This window comes from Thunnus albacares, chromosome 5, assembly GCF_914725855.1.
Source record: "Thunnus albacares chromosome 5, fThuAlb1.1, whole genome shotgun sequence".
Lineage (NCBI taxonomy): Eukaryota > Metazoa > Chordata > Actinopteri > Scombriformes > Scombridae > Thunnus > Thunnus albacares.
In genome coordinates, this window is record NC_058110.1 from 14,376,715 (window position 1) to 14,395,193 (window position 18,479).

General features: G+C 40.7%; 1 protein-coding gene across 1 annotated transcript; it reads left to right on the plus strand.

The window, feature by feature from the left end:
• Window positions 1-389: 389 nt before the first annotated feature.
• rimkla (ribosomal modification protein rimK-like family member A) lies at window positions 390-17,995 on the plus strand. The gene is made up of 5 exons (XM_044351186.1): window positions 390-2,701; window positions 10,069-10,299; window positions 12,244-12,330; window positions 13,812-14,015; window positions 14,888-17,995. The coding sequence occupies exons 1-5, from the start codon at window positions 2,539-2,541 to the stop codon at window positions 15,406-15,408; spliced, it is 1,206 nt and encodes a 401-aa protein (XP_044207121.1). The 5' UTR covers window positions 390-2,538; the 3' UTR covers window positions 15,409-17,995.
• The last annotated feature ends 484 nt before the right edge of the window (window positions 17,996-18,479 follow it).

The window sequence follows — 18,479 nt, forward strand, 5'->3', positions numbered from 1 at the left end:
GACGAATTTCCCAGGAGTCTCCACCACATAACAATGTCACTTAGAAATCAAATGTTAGCAGCTACAACAAAAATCTGATGCATGTAACACTTCTCTGGCCAAAGATAAGGGGGAATACATTCCTCTCCAACTGTCAGTCTGATATAACAAGCAACATGATCCAGATGTAGACACTGTGACATAGCTGGTCAAATTAAAGACATTACTATAATACAAGAGTCAATAAACAGGCATACAGTTGGCAACAAGCAGGCAGTCAAATCAGGCAAAAAATCCAAGGTAATTAGACAGTGTAGACACCCTTTTGTACAGACAGACAGCAGGAAAATGGCAACAGGTAGTCTGTCAAGTTGCAAGTGTACAGGAAACACATTTTTTTTTAAAAAAAGGAATTTGAATGTAAACCTCCTTTGAATAAAAAATGTCTGAAATGCTATGCTTAATAACACACATAGCCTATAAAGTACACCAAAGAGTTCGCCTTCAGAAATATTGAGATTAAACAAGGAAATCTTGTAAAATTCAGAATAGCCATATCTTGGAAATGTTTTCAAGAGCCGTACATAGCAGGGGCAACGTGATTTGTTTGGTTTAAAGTACTTAAATAAGGCAGTTCATGTTTAGTTGTATTGATAGTAGCTATATCAAAGAAATGATAAAAATTGTAGTGTAATGTATTGTTGTTGTGAGATGCACTCTATGCAACTTAGGCCTCTGTGTATTCCTCCAGAGTTACCAGACTGCATCAATGTTAGCAGAGAGTTTGCTGAAGGCTACGTGCTAATAAAGCATTGTGACTCAGCGTTAACTCTGACTCTCTTCTCTTGCACACTCGGTATCTTACAGATAGTATTTACAGAAAATGTAAGAATATATGGGAAACCTGGTCAAGGTATTTATCCAACATTTCTATGGACAAGATATTTAAAATACATTGTTCCGAGTTACATACAGAGATGCTTTTATTGATATACATTTAATTGTGATTTGTCTCTAATTTTGGTGATGATATTTGTTTACAGAGTCCATTGTTTACTTTCTTTTCTTTAAAACTGCAGCATATTGGCCAGTAAAATGTTCAGTTTGAATGACACCAATTCTGGTCATTATTAGAAGCTTCCTCTACACAACAGTGACAGGCAAATTTGCCTTATTCAAAACATCAAATAGTCTGAATGTTTTGCTCTGTATTAATTGTGCTATAATAGCTTATATTATATTATCAGTTCAATTAATATCACTATATTGACAGAGTTAACCACTATGCCTATAGCCTATAATTATTGAACCAATATGTATTGTTATATTGGCAGTCAGTCACTTTACATGGTTTGTTGACAGATATACTTTGCTACATTTAACCTCTTACCAGGCACTCCATTTTTGTGGACAAGACTGAAAATAATGTACCCAAAATAAGGTAACTGTCTTCAACCCTGTTGATTACAGTCATAACCCTGGTCTCATTTAAAAGGTAAATCTTTAAATTTTACAACCAGAAAGTCAAAATGAGTATAAGTGATTCTGAAAATAAAGTGTCCCATGGGTAGGACATTGTCACTTAACAGATTAAATAATTCATAGGATATTATAATGTTACTGCATTGGCAGAATAATTTAACATATATCATTGACAAAATCATGTCAAAAAGCAGCACGTATTTGCTGCGACAGCAGATATTTCTGTGGTCTTTTTTTCCTGGCAGCGACTGTATTGTCTTGTGCTTTTTGTTTAATTTTGGTGGCATTTCCTGTCCTGACAGTGGAGCTGCCCTTATAGTGGAGCCTGCACCGGAAGCGTCCCTGCAAAGGAACCCCTGCCTGCAGCCAGACTGTGTTGATCTGATCTCCATGGTTATCTAGGCGGGCAGGTTTAACTCCCCATATAACCGGCCCCGGGTTGTGCACGGGCACGCGGAGAGATAGAGTTGTAAACGAAGCGCGCGCTGGTCAGCTACAAAAAAAAAACAGCGTGCACTTTTCAGCACCAATCCCTCCTGAACAGCAGCCAAACGGAGCGTTTTGGGTTTGTTTAGTTTATTGTAACAAACCGACGACTTTGCGGTTTGCAACGCCACACCGCCGCTGCGTTCACGGGAACCGTTATTGTTAGTATCGAGGCGGCAAGTGGAAGATACATAGCGGCTCTGCTTGAGCTTTGTTTCGGTTTAAAGAGATAAGTTTCTGCGGGTAAAAATACCAGTATATTCGGCTGGCTTGTGTGGAATTGGCGCGGTCTGGGCTCAACTAAGTTAACTCCGTCCCGGGAGGACTAAATGGCTGCAAATGAAGGGAAACAGAGGTGATAAAGAAGAGTATTCATCGTAGCCGGTTCGGCCCAGTCAGCGGTTGGGCCGTGGTCCTGTTTTTAGCCACATCACAGCCTGCTCGTACCGTTACCCGCCGAGGTCTCCATTGTGTGAGCATCTCTGTGCTATTTCCCACTGCTGCCCCGACACCTGCCGTAGCTACAACGGTGTGTTTTCTGCTGGATTTTTTTTTGTTTTTGTTTTAACTTTCTGAATCCTCGCAACCAAAATGTGCTCTCGGGTTTGGTTCGTGACCGACCGGCGTATCAGCCAGGAGTACCCACAAGTTCAGATCCTCCGGGCACTGAAGGAGCGCTGCGCCGACGAGGATGTTGAATTCCGCTCTCTCCTCATGGATCAAATCGTGCTTACGATCAGCGACGGACAATTAGGCAAGTATTACATACATAAAAGTACACAAAAGCAATCGCTGCCTGGTCGTAATGTGTGTAAATTAATGTTTTAGTGCAGCTTGGACTGTTTTAAGATCAGTGGTCTGCAATGCTAAGAGCTAACAGTCATTGTTTGGGGGCTGCATGTGCTGTGGAGCGAGGAGAGGGCCAGTGTAAGCACAGCCGTGACCGCCTAACCCAGTTTCCAGCTAGACCGCCTCCAGACTGAAGAGAGCAAGGATGCTTGATTAAAATTTTGCTGAATGCGTTGCAATACCAGCAATGCCGCAGATGATAAGATTAAGATTATATTACAGAAGTCCATTAATCAAGAACATAGGAGGTATTTCTTAGTCAAATCAAATTGAGATTATGCAGTTTTACCGCACATTTCGTCGGTCTATGGTTGAAGTTGTAGGTTTTTATGATATTCTTTCACGTTATCCTGTAGGAAACAGATAAGGGGATTTCTATGTGAAAAAAATGTTAGTTTTCCTTTCAAAATAGCAAAGAAGGCGTAAGACACACGTTACCATGTTTCACATTAAGGTTGCGAGTAGACTAATTGATATTGAGTGTATGTAGCCTATTAAATCTCCATATCTTCCATAGTCTAACCAGAGGCCAAAACAAGTATTCAGGTTTAATTGAAGTAAAAACAATAAAGCAAATTGAGCATCTGTGAAGCCATACCTAAGACCTGTTTTTGTTGTTACTTTATAAATTACTGAAAACAACCATGTTAAACAGCTAATCTATTTATATTTCAGGTGTTCTGTATATGTAACCTTGTCTGCGCTACCTACATCATGTCAGGATAAACAGATCTTCAATCAATCTCTTTGTAATTTTTGGTACAATTTTGTCCTACCATGTTGTTATGAGGTGATAACATGTCACAGCATTGACTCAGGAGGACTTATTACCATCACTCTTAACAGCAGGAACTCTCAACAAACAGACATGCAAGGAATTTGTCAGGGCGGTGTGTGAAGTGGTGTCACCAGATGAGAGGTGTGTAAAGTCTTAATTAACACGTAAATGGTATAGGCTGGTATTAGCAGAGGCTGAATAGTTTGGAGATGTGGGCTGAATATGGGCGACATTGGGCAGCACGTCCCACGCATACTACATACTGTTGCATCAGGCCTACTGTCTAGCTCTGTCAAGGCAAAGTTTTATACTCAACATGGAGTTTCAAATGCCAACAATGGATTTTTAAATTTGAAATCGCATGTATTTCACAAGCTACAATCAAAGGAATATATGTGAATATGAGCTAACATTCATTTAGACAGAATACCTACTGTACGACAATTACATTATAATGTAATTTTTGCTACCATGGCCATATAATCCAACTTTAAGAATAGTCTAATCTATGTATAATGAAAAGGAGAGAATATTAGTGACACAAATAGGAAGTTAGACTTGTCTAGACCTATAGTTTAGGAAGATACACGCAACTAGAGCAGGACAGTTTGCATGACCTAATCCATGCTGGCCTCAAATCTGCAGACAGTGAATGTCTTCTGATCCTTGGCTCGACATCACAGATTAACAGCCAGTGGACAGACAGGTCATGCTCGACACCGCTACGGAGGAAACCGTAGAGTACTTGGGGTCTTAATGTACATATTGGCCCTGTACACCTAGCATTACATGCAGCTTGTATCTAGACCATGCGAAATCCAAACAGAAATTGGCAGCTTGACAACATAGTCTTTATCAAAATACAGTTGCTTATGTCTTGTAATATTCATATCCTCTCAGGCTGTATGAATGTTCATGAGCCTACAGTACCAGAGGCAATAAACAATCCTCCACATATTAGAGCGATTCTGAAATTTAAGATAGCCATCAGGAAATACAGTTACAAATGCAGTGAGTGAGACAGTGAATGTGTACACTAAGTAGAATTTCATCATTTGTTAATGTGATCAATAAGGCCCTTGTGGTCAGTGACCACCTCTTTAAGTGGTCAGAGTTATTCCCTACTGTCCATTTTGTTTTGCGTGGAATACCATTTGAACTAAATGTGTATGAATTTGATATTAATGTGTCAGTTAATATTAATTAAACATGCAATTTCATGCCAAAATGGATGTTTGGCATTTCTAAGCAAAAATCTTATGGGAATCAAATATATAAAAAGGGGACTTTGATACTAGTACTGATTTCCACTAGTAGTTGATGGTACCTTAACCTAAACCACAAAAAGTTCAAACACACATAGTATTTGTTTTAGGATGCAATCACAGTCATAAAATTGATAACACTAATACAGCTTGCTATTTCAAAGGTTTCCTATTCTCTGGTCACATTTGTTTGCTCTCAAGTTAGGCTGAGGTTCAAGTTTTACCACTGAAGTTAATGGGTTCAATGTGTCCCCAGGAGGACACATGAATACGCACATGCGCACACACTATTATGTTTGGATGACCAATGATGGTCCCTCACATAAAGGGGCCAAACCCAGCATTCAGCAAAGCTAGAGGCATTTCGCATCCCATGATTTGTGCAGGGGGACATTTAAAGAGAGGGCTGGATATGAATTGATGATAAATGCAACACCTCTATGTCATTAAACGGGAGGCTGGAACATTCGCAGTACATGAGGTTGAGTTATTGTAGCTTAACACCAGTCCTTGTCTGACTATTTATTAAGCACAGGCTCCACATTTTATGAGCAATGATAGTATGTGATGATCAGCAATATGGCATAGCTGTTAAGTTGATGTACATCTGCAAGCTGTTGCCTGTCGTCTTCCATGCGGTTAAAAAAAGCAAAGCTAATACGTGCCATGAATAAGGGAGATGTGATGGATCTGGATTGTAGTGAGAACTTAGGTACATATACCAGTACTGGATTTTTGAGGCTGATATTGATATCAGCATTTGGGAAAACAACATAAACACATTACATAAACAATCTTAATATGGATCCCTTAGATTTGTGTTTTTTTTTTTTTTTGAAGAACTGTGATTAAGATACATATTAAAGCAACAGTATGTAATTGCTTACATTTTTTAGTTTAAATATGCTCCAAAGCGTGTCCGAATGTGGAGAGGTGAAAGGTTTCTGTGATCCAGGCTCATTGAACTGCTTAGCAGCACAACAGAGATATTCCCTTCTCCAGTTTTTTAAGCGAGCCTCGCCCTTCTAACCAATCAGAGAAGGCCAAAGTGAGGCGTGGGATCTCACGGCTGTCCATCCATATGTGAACACACTTCTGGCCTTCTATTCCTCTCCTACAGAGGCTCCAAGCAGATGTCGCTATAGTTCTGTGATCCCACTTTCTTTTGTGTTTTAATTAACTGACAATATTAACCCCATAGTGCTAGCTTGATTTCCAGAACTTGCATATTGTAGCTTTTAAAAAGGAAATTTTACAGTTGAAAGATGAACTTAGCGCTCTCTGGTGGACAAACTATGTAATTGTGACATTTTCTAAATGAACTCAAACCTAGTTTGGTATTTTTGTACTGCAATGTCTTATTACTTATCGACAGACATATAATATTGGTCAGTCTAGCTTTACCTATGGACTATATATCTCACTACTGTTGTTGTTTATTCAACACTTAAGGTTCTTTGTCACAAAATAACTATAAAGTTTCATTAATGATTAGCAAATATTTTAAAATTTAAATGCAATAAAAAGAGTACACAGTTTATATGGGGCTGTGACTTGATTGTACATGTAAGTACACACAGCTCATTTGTCACTGATCCAGCAGTATCTCATTTGCAGGTTTTCACATGCAGCATGAAACAGGTATATTTGCATTTTATTGGTGTTTGCAAAGAGACTCACAGTACTTACTTTCCCCTCCTAGATAGAAAAGAAGCCTAGACAGAAAACGGCATTTATTACCACGTCTTGTTTCATCCTGTACTACACAGGAGAGTGTACATGTTGGCTCTAAAGTACATGTTCCACACAAGTATTAAATGATTTGTTAAGTTGTGTCATCATCAACTGACATAGCCAGAAAAAATATTAGTCACTTTTATTGTTAAACTGAACAGATTATTCCTAGAAAAGCAGATCCTTATTAGGGTGTGAGCAGCGTATCAAATCTGTTGTGTGCTTCTTCTTTCTACATATGGTCAAGTAAGTACTTGAGTAATTTGCATAGTTGCAGTTGCCAAAGAGGACTGTGTGCTCTCTCATTTTTTGATTAATCTGTATTACCAGCCACTCTGGCAGGTAAATAAGTATCATTTGTAGATACCAAGCAAACATCAGTTTAAATAACAGTGGTGGAGTTTTTTCTTTGTGGCTCGAGGAAACAAAAAATTTCCTCCCCAGAATTATGTCAAAAATATAGAAATAGCCATTGAGGAAGGCTGAGCAAGAGAGAATATAGACTCACTCTCCCACTATACCAAAGTACTCCTTCATATCCTACAAAACAACAAAACTGATACTGGCTGGATTGTCCTAAAGGTACTGAGTGTGAAATCCTAATTAGGACAGTTCATGGTCAGGAGACTGCTTACTTGTAATACTGATGCCAAGAGATAGTCTGTCTTACAGACAACAAAGTGGTAGCAACTATACAGTACACAAGCTAACAGAGGATATGCAGGTTTTCATGGCCTCTCTGTCGATGAACAAAAGATTTTTAGGCCTGCAAGCCTTTTACTGTAGGCCTCACAGTAGGCCTACAGTATATGTTTTTGTCCAATGTGTTACTGATGACAGATATGCAAATAGACCATTGAAGGCATTGTTAGCCCAAACGGGACCAGAGGAAACCGTAGGGAAACCTGCTACCCCATCCTGCTAATTTCGACAGGATACCCAGAACCAGACTGAGATTGCATTCAGGGCTGGCAGGACTCACCAGCCAAACATTGGCACAGTGTTTGGCTGCATCGCCTGCTTTGTGACGTTGCAATGGTATGCATAGAATGCTTGTTATGCTTGTTAGCTTTGTCAAGCAGATTGAAAATGGGACCCACATATACAGTCCATTGAACCATGAAAACATTACAGTCTGTCACAGAGGTAAAAAAAAACCCATCAGTAACTATAAACAGGCCACCACACACTAAATTTAGACATTGCCACACAAAAACCTATGTTGCCTTTGTTATACACCAAAATGGTCAGCAGGGTTTCTGAATGTTATTGCACTGGTCACATGACGGACAATGCGGAGCACACGAACACTTGCACGAATGAATAGGACTGATTCATCTGGCTGCCTCACTGGTCTCCGTTTGGTTCCCCTGGAGATGGTGACAAGCACAGTGAACAGTGAATACTGTCTGTCAAAAACCATGAGACCAACTCCCCCAACACTTCCCACTGTAACACCGCTCACAGTGCTCTTAGTGGCGGTACAATCAGAGCTGTGTGTGAAAAGTGTTGAATAGGGCCGGAGAGACAGTGAATCCTCCTGCTTTTGTGAGGAGGAGGAGGAGGAGGAGCAGGAGAAAAAGGAGTGGCAGTCTTTTCATGGCTTCACACTCCTCCCTTTTTCATGCACCTCCTCCTTCTCCTCGCTTCTTCCATGTTAAGGCTACAAGACATCCCTGACCTTTTCTGCCTGTTGCCTTTGTCTTGTTCCTCACTCTACCTGCCTATGCAGAGAAGGACCCTAAAAAGTGGTAATCCCACCCGTAGTGTGCGTCTCACGCACACTATACAGATTTGATGCACAGCGCATCTGTCGGCACAGTAATCGCTGTCATTTGGTGTTTTTTATGCAGCAAACATCAAATTTCCGGTGACCTCTGATGATCTCAGCCAGCGGCGCTGTCACTATTGTATGGCTGCAGATTCAAAGAGAGCTGAAATTCAGGTCACGTTAGAGGTGAAGTGCTGTGCCAGCGACAAATCTCCCCTCCCGCCCCTTCTGCACACATCATATATGTGCATTACCCACACACACACACACACACACACAGGTTTTGACATCATCCAATCTGTTCCTCCTGATGAGCTGTTGGGTCACATCGCCTGCTCGAAAATCTCACAGTCTGTCTCTGTTTCCTCTTCTCATCCAGGGTGACAAGTAGCACCAGTCACCAGTAAAATGCTGCCAAATCTTTTAGCCATGGCTGGTGAATCTGCCATCTGTGTTTGGCAAATTTCTAGCCAATATTCTGTTGTTTCAAAATCTGATTCTGTTGTGCAGATCTACAGTATATAGCTGTTGACAGAGACTGGAGAGGGCTAGCAAAATGATGAAATTTGCCAGTTCTTAGCCTTTTGGAATAAAAAGTTGGCTTATACTCTGTCATGCCAGCTGTATTCCTCCATCTCTGTGAAGTGACCCCTGTTTTCCGTGGCTTATACATGCTGTGCTGAATTGAAATGGCTGATCACTGACCTATTCAGATATGTTCAGTTAGCTTATTGTCTTTACGTAGCCTACATTTGCATAATATAATCAGTGTCAGGCTGAGACATTGAAAACCAATGTCAATTTGACTTTCAATAAAAATGAAACCCTGTGAATTTCAGATAATAATCACTGGATTACATTTGATTCGATCATTTAATTTAGGGAAAGGTTGACTAGATTATGTTAAAAAAATCTTTTGTTATATACAGTATAGGATTGTTTCTCCCTGATGTGTTCATGTGTGATTAGTTTCAAGATGCACCCTTGGGGGTTTCAGACATCTCTCCTTACCCCACTGCCCTACATTGAGACAAAGTAGCACATGGTATCAGTATGTCTGGCAAAGATATCTCTTTCTCATTCGAAGAGGAAGATAGTTTCGGCCCGACACGCACAGGAGCTGGCAGCACAACAGGGTAGTATATGGATATGGGCAGCATGTAAATAATTGTAACAGCAGCCAGGGGCAGGCTCCGAACTCACGGCTTAACATAACCAGCCTTGGAGCTGGCTGCCTCTCTCTGGTCCTGTAGAAATGCCAACTCGCAGTCAGCTGTGTGGTGATGACGGGAGCAGTGTCCACAAACAGTCTCCATCAGCAAAGTCAACTTTTCCACCAGCAGTTGATGGACTCCAACACTCACCAGCCACTTTCACAATGTTTCCAGCTACTGTAATCATGACATTAGGATGTAAGGAGAGCTAAAGTATAAACAATGACTTGTTACTTTAATGTGACACATAGAGGAGACAAGCCAGATGCCAGCTGATGGCTCTGCTTTGGAAACAGACTGGATGAGTAAATTCTCTGTCTGATGGCTCAGAATTGGACTGAGAAAATGTTATATGTATGAGTTTCAGGCAGTTTGTTTTTTTTTGACTTGTATAAATATAGACTGTTGACTGCCACAAAATAAAGGATGTCTGTCTAATCTCTCCTTTCCTGCCCTCTTTTCTCCAATCACCCCTCCTTTCATTCTCCCCACCACCATCTCACCCTCTAGGCCTGCGTGTGGAGCAGGAATTGGTGACATCTTATCCACAGGTGGTGGTGGTGCGCGTGCCCACGCCCTGGGTGCAGTCAGATAGCGACATCACTGTGCTGCGCCACCTGGAGAAGATGGGCTGTCGGCTGATCAACCGACCTCAGGCCATACTCAACTGTGTCAACAAGTTCTGGACCTTTCAAGAGCTGGCCGGCCATGGCGTGCCTCTTCCCAACACCTTCTCCTACGGTAAATCAATACTTGACATTTATCTTCTTCACAGTGTTGATGTGATGTGGTAGCACTCTGTTGTTGAAACTAAGAAGTCTGAAGCAGTGTGCTTTTCCATGACTATATCAGTAAGGCAGCTGAATGTCTGATACGACTGGCTCTATGAATACATCTACCTCCCAGTGCACTTCAACAGCCTTGAGTTAAATGATGCTTGCTTGTTGACGTATACTGCATATACTACACGTAAAGCATGGAGTTCACGCTGCATTGTCCCTTAACGTAGGGCTCTTGGGGCTCTGTGCGGACTACACAACGCAGACTTTAATTCCCTGAGCAGACTACATAAAAGAAGTGTTACACATAAATATACAAAGAAATCAACCCAGACATCCTGGCTCTAATTGATGTGTCCGTCACACCACCCACTTAAAAGCCTCTTTTAAGTCCCACAGACCCTGTCAGCTTCAAATAGTTTACATCATGCTTACTGTTTACTAAAAACTAAATGGAAAACTTTTGCTACTTTGGTCAGCGTTTTAGTATTTTAGCAAAATTAAGTTAAACTGAGTCAACACAAATTGTAAATGATGGGGAAAAAAATAGATTTAAATATTAAATTTGTGTTGGTGCATCATGTACAATCTAATGCATATTAGTTGAAATGTCAGCACTGCTTTTAGGTGTTTTTGACATTTCAATCACATTAGTTACATCACAGGCTTTAGTCCATATGTGCCTGTATAACAGATTAGCAAGCCATCACTATCACTGCAGTTATTGCAATTAAAGCAACAGAGAGAAAATCCTATTAACATACACAGTAAAATCCTCACAGCTATCCACTAAACCACAGATGCTTTAACAGTTTCTTTAAAGCCACTTGTTTTAACCTACTGTGTTGATAAAGGCAGGATATGTGGAGATATAGAAGCCATACTGCTGTTATTTTATTTGCTGTAGCTGGTTGATTTTATAAGACAAAACAAAGGCTGACAACCAGCAGCACATATTTCTTTCTGTTTTCCAAAAGTCCACAGTGCTGTGATGTTTGTGTGAGTAGAAAGAGAAGGATACAGACAGAGAGAGAAAGAAAGAGGAGGGGGGGTGTTTGGCCTACATTCCGTTCGTCTCTCTGCACAGTAGGCCAGGCGATGCATGCAGAGCGGCTGGAGAGCTTATGTAACTACACCCCCCACCCCTCCAACACCACCACCCCCCCAACGCCCCACCCTGTGCCACCTCATGACTTTTCAAAATAAAAGATGCCATTGCCTCCTGCTCTCCACCTCAGCAGCTCATGACATGGTCGGACCCACATTTGTAGTCCACTCGCTATCTCCCTCTTCCTCTGTTCTTCCCTCCTCTCACTGAAAACACAGGTGAATCAGTGCGTCTGGAAAAAGCCATGTGACAGGATAGTTCACATCTGTTCCCTTGACTGAATGCCAGATAAGATCAGACAGGCAAAGAAAAAGAAAAGAGGAGCTGGAGAGATTATATTATTATCATCATTATTATTATTATTATTATTATTATTATCATTATTGTTATTATTATTAACACCTCAATTTTCAATATTTTCTAAGCATTTTCAATCACCTCTTGACCAAAGCAGAGAAAGCTGAAGCACATCTGTTGCTACAAGCCGCCATCATGAATCACTGTCAGATATGGTCAGCTGCTTCACATTAGTGCACCCTTCAGTGACTGCTCAGTTCCAATCTCATGAATCTAGCAGCCAAATAAGTATAAGCACAGGACAACACACACGACTCCTATAGCCTTGCTGTTTAGAGTCACTTCTGTTTCCATGGAGACATCCGCACCCCACCCCCCACTCTGCTCAATCAGCTGCAATGTGTGAACCATGCTATCAAAACAAGGACAATTTTTTTTAAACATTTTACACCTCTGTGTGGGTACGTGTCTCTGTGTTTGTGTGCATGGGCATTTTCTCAGGAGGACATGACAACTTCCGTAAGATGATTGACGAGGCAGAGCCGCTGGGCTACCCGGTGGTAGTGAAGAACGCACGTGGCCACAGAGGTAAGCCGATCAATCAATTTCTTATTGTGACCTTCTCTACTCACTACACCACACCTCTTAAACATGCACACTGCAGGCCCCTAGTGGCAGCTCAGTCCACCCTTATATGAAAAACACAGACAGTGTTCAATTATTTGGACTGTGGTGCTGCAACAAACAAAACAGAAGCTTATAGTTCTTGCGTTACGGCTGCTAGGCTTTTGTTCTTATTTAACAAATTGATGCTAGTTTCCTCATTTTGCCTGAATCCACAGGGGGCTTGTTAGGGAAAGTTTGAGCCTTCCTTGCCATGAATGTTTTGCTTTGTAGAGATTAGCCCCAGTGTCTGCTGACCCATTAGCCCTTTCCTATTCATAGTTATCGACACTTGAATGGCTCCGTCATTGTGTGATGGAATAACAATGGGCCCTGGCTAGCGCAGGCTGCCATCATAACACATTATTAGGGAAAGCAGCCATTGGTCAACCACTAACTTAACCCTTTTTTTTGGAGTTCAGCATCTCGAGGGTTGCTTTCCTCCCCTCTGTGGTTGACCGTTGACACTGGCTGAAGTCCAGCTTGTCTTCTTTCTCATGAGCAAAATATAAAAGGCTGTTTCAAAAACTTAGAGTCTTTGGTATTAATAGGTCTATACTAGCATTGTCACTCAACCACACATGAATTCACGCATATAGTTGAATGAAACATTGTCTCTACAGGGTCCAGTGCAGGTCAAACATACATATGAGCAAAAAAAACCCAAAACACACACAATAAATCTAATCTAAAAACACACACACAGAACTCTGTGTCCCCTAGTAGAAGATGTTAAAAACGTATTAGATAAAAAAAACTTGGAAATATGCTCTGAATATGTTTGGATGTGTAATATTGTTATTATTTAACATTCTTAGTTGCAGGCTCTAAACAGTGTTTTAGTACCATCAATACAAACTGTTCATGTTCAGGTCTCACTGAGCCGTGTCACAATGATTCCTTGCTTGTCTTGTTTTCGACTTGTGAAGTGTTGCGTCATGCCTGCCACTGTCCATCTTCACATCTTAATGATGTTACCAAGGGATTGCCTCGTCATCTTGTTTGGACTGTCGCTTACAGACAATGTGCACGTACACATACAGCAATCACATGATTTTCCCTAGTGCTGGAACAGGGGTCAGAGGGCTTGATAACAAGGAGCCAAGCAGTGCTAATTAAAACAGGCATTTTCCAACCTTGGTGAGAAGTAATTCTTTGGCCCCTAAGAGAAGTGACCTGTCCATTATATGAGGAACGGGAACTGACATGAGACTTGGTCAGCAGAAGCAACTACTTGTCAGCATAACTTTGAGGAAGTTATCTAACCTCAGTAAATGTCTCACAGATATCAGAGTCTGCATGCATCTTATTTTCATGTTAATATCAACACATCTAATTATCCTAACAGCCTCAGACTTAGCTAATTAATAAAAAAAACAAACCTTATCTCTCCTTTTCTCTCGCAGGCAAGGCTGTGTTCTTGGCACGTGACCAACACCACCTGACAGACCTGTGCCACTTGATCCGCCATGATACCCCATACCTGTTTCAGGAGTACATCAAGGAGTCGCATGGCCGTGACGTGCGGGTGGTCCTGGTGGGCGGCCGTGTCATTGGCTCCATGTTGCGCTGCTCCACCGATGGACGCATGCAGAGCAACTGCTCCCTGGGTAAGCAGACACTCAGGAGTCAAAGATGACACACTTTAGACTCTATTAGACACTTTTGTAATGTGGCTGCTTTTAATGTACTGATTATTTAGATCATATGAGACCTATCTTGAGTTGAGTAATTCTCTTATAATGTTTTATTTCAAGCCATGTGTTTAAATGGTTTCACTATTGTTGGAGAGCTAAAGCTGTTCTGATTATTAATTAGATATATAATAATTACATTTAGAGACAGTGACAAAGTGTTTTAGACATATAAAAGTAATTGTTGTATTGTCATTCAGTTACTGCTTTAGTGGCACATTTAAGCAGTCACTGGACGAGGAGTCCTAATCATTCTTATGTATGAAGACATTTATTAACAGTCATAGCATCTTTCCACATTTTTGATCAAGTGTAACTCTCCATCTGCTGCATAAATCAGTATTTGGAAACAGTGCCAAATCAACAGGCTTGTCCTCATTCTACCCTAGAGATGTAAAGTGACACAGCCTTCCAGCTGATGAGACTGATTTTCAATGTCAGAGCATGAACAGTTTGGGTCTAGTAGAGGCTGTAATGCACTGTGACATATTTAGGACATCAGTCAGATTATTCTGCATTTATGTAACAGACCATGTTGACACTTGCACTGACTCTAGATGGATCTGATGTGGTATTAAATTAATATTAAATATTTAAAATGATGTCTTTAATAATCTACATATATTTTTTATAATAGCTCTTTACTCATAATAGATTTACTGCTAATTTTGAGAAATCTGGATGAAAATCAAGTTGTCCTTTTGCTCAGTCTCAGTTAATGTGAATTGAATGACACACAGACTGTGGTTTATATTGACTTGATGTCTCTCTGTTTGCTGGACTCTTAGGTGGTGTAGGTATGATGTGCCCACTGAGCGAGCAGGGCAAGCAGCTGGCCACAGAGGTGTCAAACATCCTCGGCATGGATGTGTGCGGCATCGACCTCCTGCAGCTCAACAATGGCTCATTTGTAGTCTGTGAGGCAAACGCCAATGTGGGCTTCATTGCCTTCGACCAGGCCTGTGGCATGGATGTGGCAGGCATTGTTGCCGATTACGCCCTATCGATGCTCCCCAGCCGCCTCACCCGCAAGATGTCCCTGCTGTCCGTTGTGTCGAGCACCAGCGAGACCAGCAGTGAGCCTGAAGTGTGCCCCGTGCCCACTGGTGGAGGCTCCCTGCCCGAGGCCGTCTGCAACATGAGCGTGGGCTCTACTTCCAGCGAGAGCGACCCGGAGCTGGCCGAACCCTCCCAGTCCTCGCCTCGCCAAGCCTCGGCCCCCGCCCATCCCGATCTCTCCGACCTCCCTGATCCAGCCTACAACTTCAACACCCTTCTCGCCAATGAGATCAAGTTATTGACTGAGTGAGATTCAAGCTACTTCACGCACACACAAACACCACAAATACATATTAAAAACATGCATACACACACCTGTACGCATGGCAACATGCATTCCTTTTAAACACACATATCAATCCAAAAGCTATTAAAACATTAGGATGTTGAATGCAAAACAAGAGCAGAGAAAAACAGAACACACATATGGACACGACCACAGAAATACAAACACCAAAACATGAGCTTTCTCATACTAACTCCCTCCAAAAAACAAAGATCTGAGGCTGCTCCCCTGACTCTCCTCTCTTTGCACCTCTACTGACACACTGCAAACCCCACTATCCAAACTTAGCTTACACTGCAGCATGGTGGCGAAAGTGGGATATATATAGTACATAACATAATCGCCAAATTGACCTCTCCTAGAATCTATTTTGCAAAATAGTGAGGATGAAAGCTGACTGTGGTTTTTGGGGTGGATGTTAGATTCCCATTAAGGAATCCTGCCAAGTTTTTATCCTCACAATACGCTAACATTTAAAGGAGAATCTATGTTGTCATAAAAAAGGGATTCCTTCTGAGACTTTAGTCAGGTTTGATGGATTGGAGGCAAAATGAAGTGTTTTTTTTTTTTTTTTTCAAGTGGTTAGCTCCTTGGGAGAGGAATACAACCTCAGGCTAGGCACATGATACTGTCAGTTCCAATGTAGCAATGTAGTGCTCCTGTCAAGGACACAGAACAGGATGGGGACCATCCTGCAGCAACTGGAGATGGAGGAATTTTATGTTAAATTTATAGCTATTCATGATTCATATTAACTGAGAGATGAATTCATTCCTCACTACGTAAAGTTTCCTTATGACTACATGTCATATTAAGTAAATCCAACCTAAACAGAATGTATACACAGTATATTTTACCAGGTTTACATGAACAACTCTCTTAATTAAAATTCATAAAATCCCAGTTTTGAATGACTGATGTCTGATTTTAAAACTGTAGCTGTGGCTGCTACATCAACAATGAATAAGAGGTTAACATGATATTAGAATGATTTAGCTTTCATGTGTAAACAAGAATATTAGTAACTTAGATTACACACCCATAGCACCAGAAACTCATCTCGGTGCTAACAGTGTCCATAAATCAGTTCTCGTTCACAGTGAACGAAGCAGGCTAATGTAAATGGAAGCAAAACTGCCCTAACCTGTGCAAGGTAGAAGAAATAACAAGTAGTTCTGTTTAAGAGTCAGAACGTGGAATATGAGAATGAATTGAGTGCCATTACTCGATTTTTAATTTTACATTCATAGATAGCTTCTTTGATTAGCCTTACCAGCAGCAGCAGTCTGCTGCTTTTTAAAATTCATTTGATGTCTTGCACTTTATGATGAACAGATGCATTTTTTTTTTTTCCTCGCTCAGATGACACATTTAGGACACATAAGATAGAGTGTGAAAGCTGTGTCTACACCTGCAAGCAAAATATACCTCAAAACAGTGATTTCTCACTGCCATAGAATGACACAGATATTCAAACATACAGTACATATCAGCCGGGATCCTTGTGGTTTTAAAATGGCCCTTGATATACCAGGTGTTCCTTCCCTTTATGTTTAGGAGCTGAAAAGGTTAGTTGTGTATTATTTTTTAATTTTCTTTTTAGCTTTTTTGTAAATATTTAGGTAGTGAAGTAGCTTCAGTGCATACTAGTATCCAGCTGATGAAACTGGAACGGCTGAAATAACTGCCAACATTGACATTTTTATAAGCTATTGTGGATAAACTTGTTGTAAAGAACTGCAATTTAGAAAAGTTGAAACTGAAATTGGGTGCTAACAATTCTCGATTTGGTTAGATGCAATTTCTCGGTCATATGATTTGTAGCTTTTACTTTTTCACCTTGTTTTTTTTGATAATAAAACGAAGTATCTTAACCCACAAAATATGTTGGCATGATGTACAAATACAAAACGGAAACTATATATTTGCAGTCTTTTTGAACAGAATGTTACTTTTTCTTTCCTTAGGGAAAAAAGGAAAAAAAATCCAGGGATTTCAGTGGCCAAGAGTTTACAGTTTTTGTTCCTCTTGATTAACCTCCTGTACACTTTCTGAAATAACTATCAACATAGAGATGGGGTACACTGGAGTAACTGCCATTCATTAAGAATCATTTACAGCTCTGATCAAAAGCACAAATGTAAATCCTAAATTGTTCCACTCCGTGTTTTGGGGCTTGTAACCCTTTTTGTTGACACAAAAATATTTTGTTGAATATTTAGTTTTGTCAAGTTGAACACACCTCAGGGAAGCAGCCTGGATCTCACTCCCGACCCCCAAAGGCACGACATATCCATCCAAGATACAGACATGTCAAAAACATGACACACACCTACAGGCAGACAAAAAGATACACAAACAACAATGAAAAAAAGGTTGTAAACTACAGTATAAGAGGATGTGGTATATACCATGGTTAACATGCACTTTTTTTCCTTGCTTGTTTTATATTGTTCCTTGTTTTCTTCCTAATTTATGGTATTTTTAAAGAAAAAAGTGGTTTGTGTGCACTAATATTGTCTCAATAAAGTAAAACCGCTGTGAAGCTTGATTTTATTTTCCTTTTTTGTGGGCCGAATTTACTAACTGTCTGGACTCTAACAGGGGCTTGCATGAGGGTGCCAAAACTAAACCCACCAGACAACAGGAAAGGCAGCTTTTATTTTCAAGAAGTCTGCTGTCAAGTGATCACAGTGGCTCCACTGAGAGAATAACACCATTTACACTACTGTGATGTTGTCCGGTATCTATATAATGAAAATATCTGACAAACAAACTGTGAAATCCCCTGATGTTCACTCTTCTGACATGCAAGGGCCGGTGGCCATGTTCATCAACAAGTCACATCCCAATATAAACGCTTATATGGGTGAACTATCTCCAGTTGTTGTTGTCCCCTATTTTTTGAAGTCTGTGTCTTTGTATTGAAGCCTGTGTCATTCCACATTGTGTACATAAATGTAAAGCAAAGATCACATATCCTTTCAGACATTAAAAATCCAGCCATAGGAAAGAGTGAAATGTTAATTTCTCTC

Coding starts and splice junctions, on each gene's coding strand:
- rimkla (XM_044351186.1), top strand. CDS start 2,539: ATGTGCTCTCGGGTTTGGTTCGTGACCGACCGGCGTATCAGCCAGGAG. Junction 2,702..10,068: donor GATCAGCGACGGACAATTAG/GCAAGTATTACA, acceptor CTCACCCTCTAG/GCCTGCGTGTGGAGCAGGAA. Junction 12,331..13,811: donor GAACGCACGTGGCCACAGAG/GTAAGCCGATCA, acceptor TTTCTCTCGCAG/GCAAGGCTGTGTTCTTGGCA.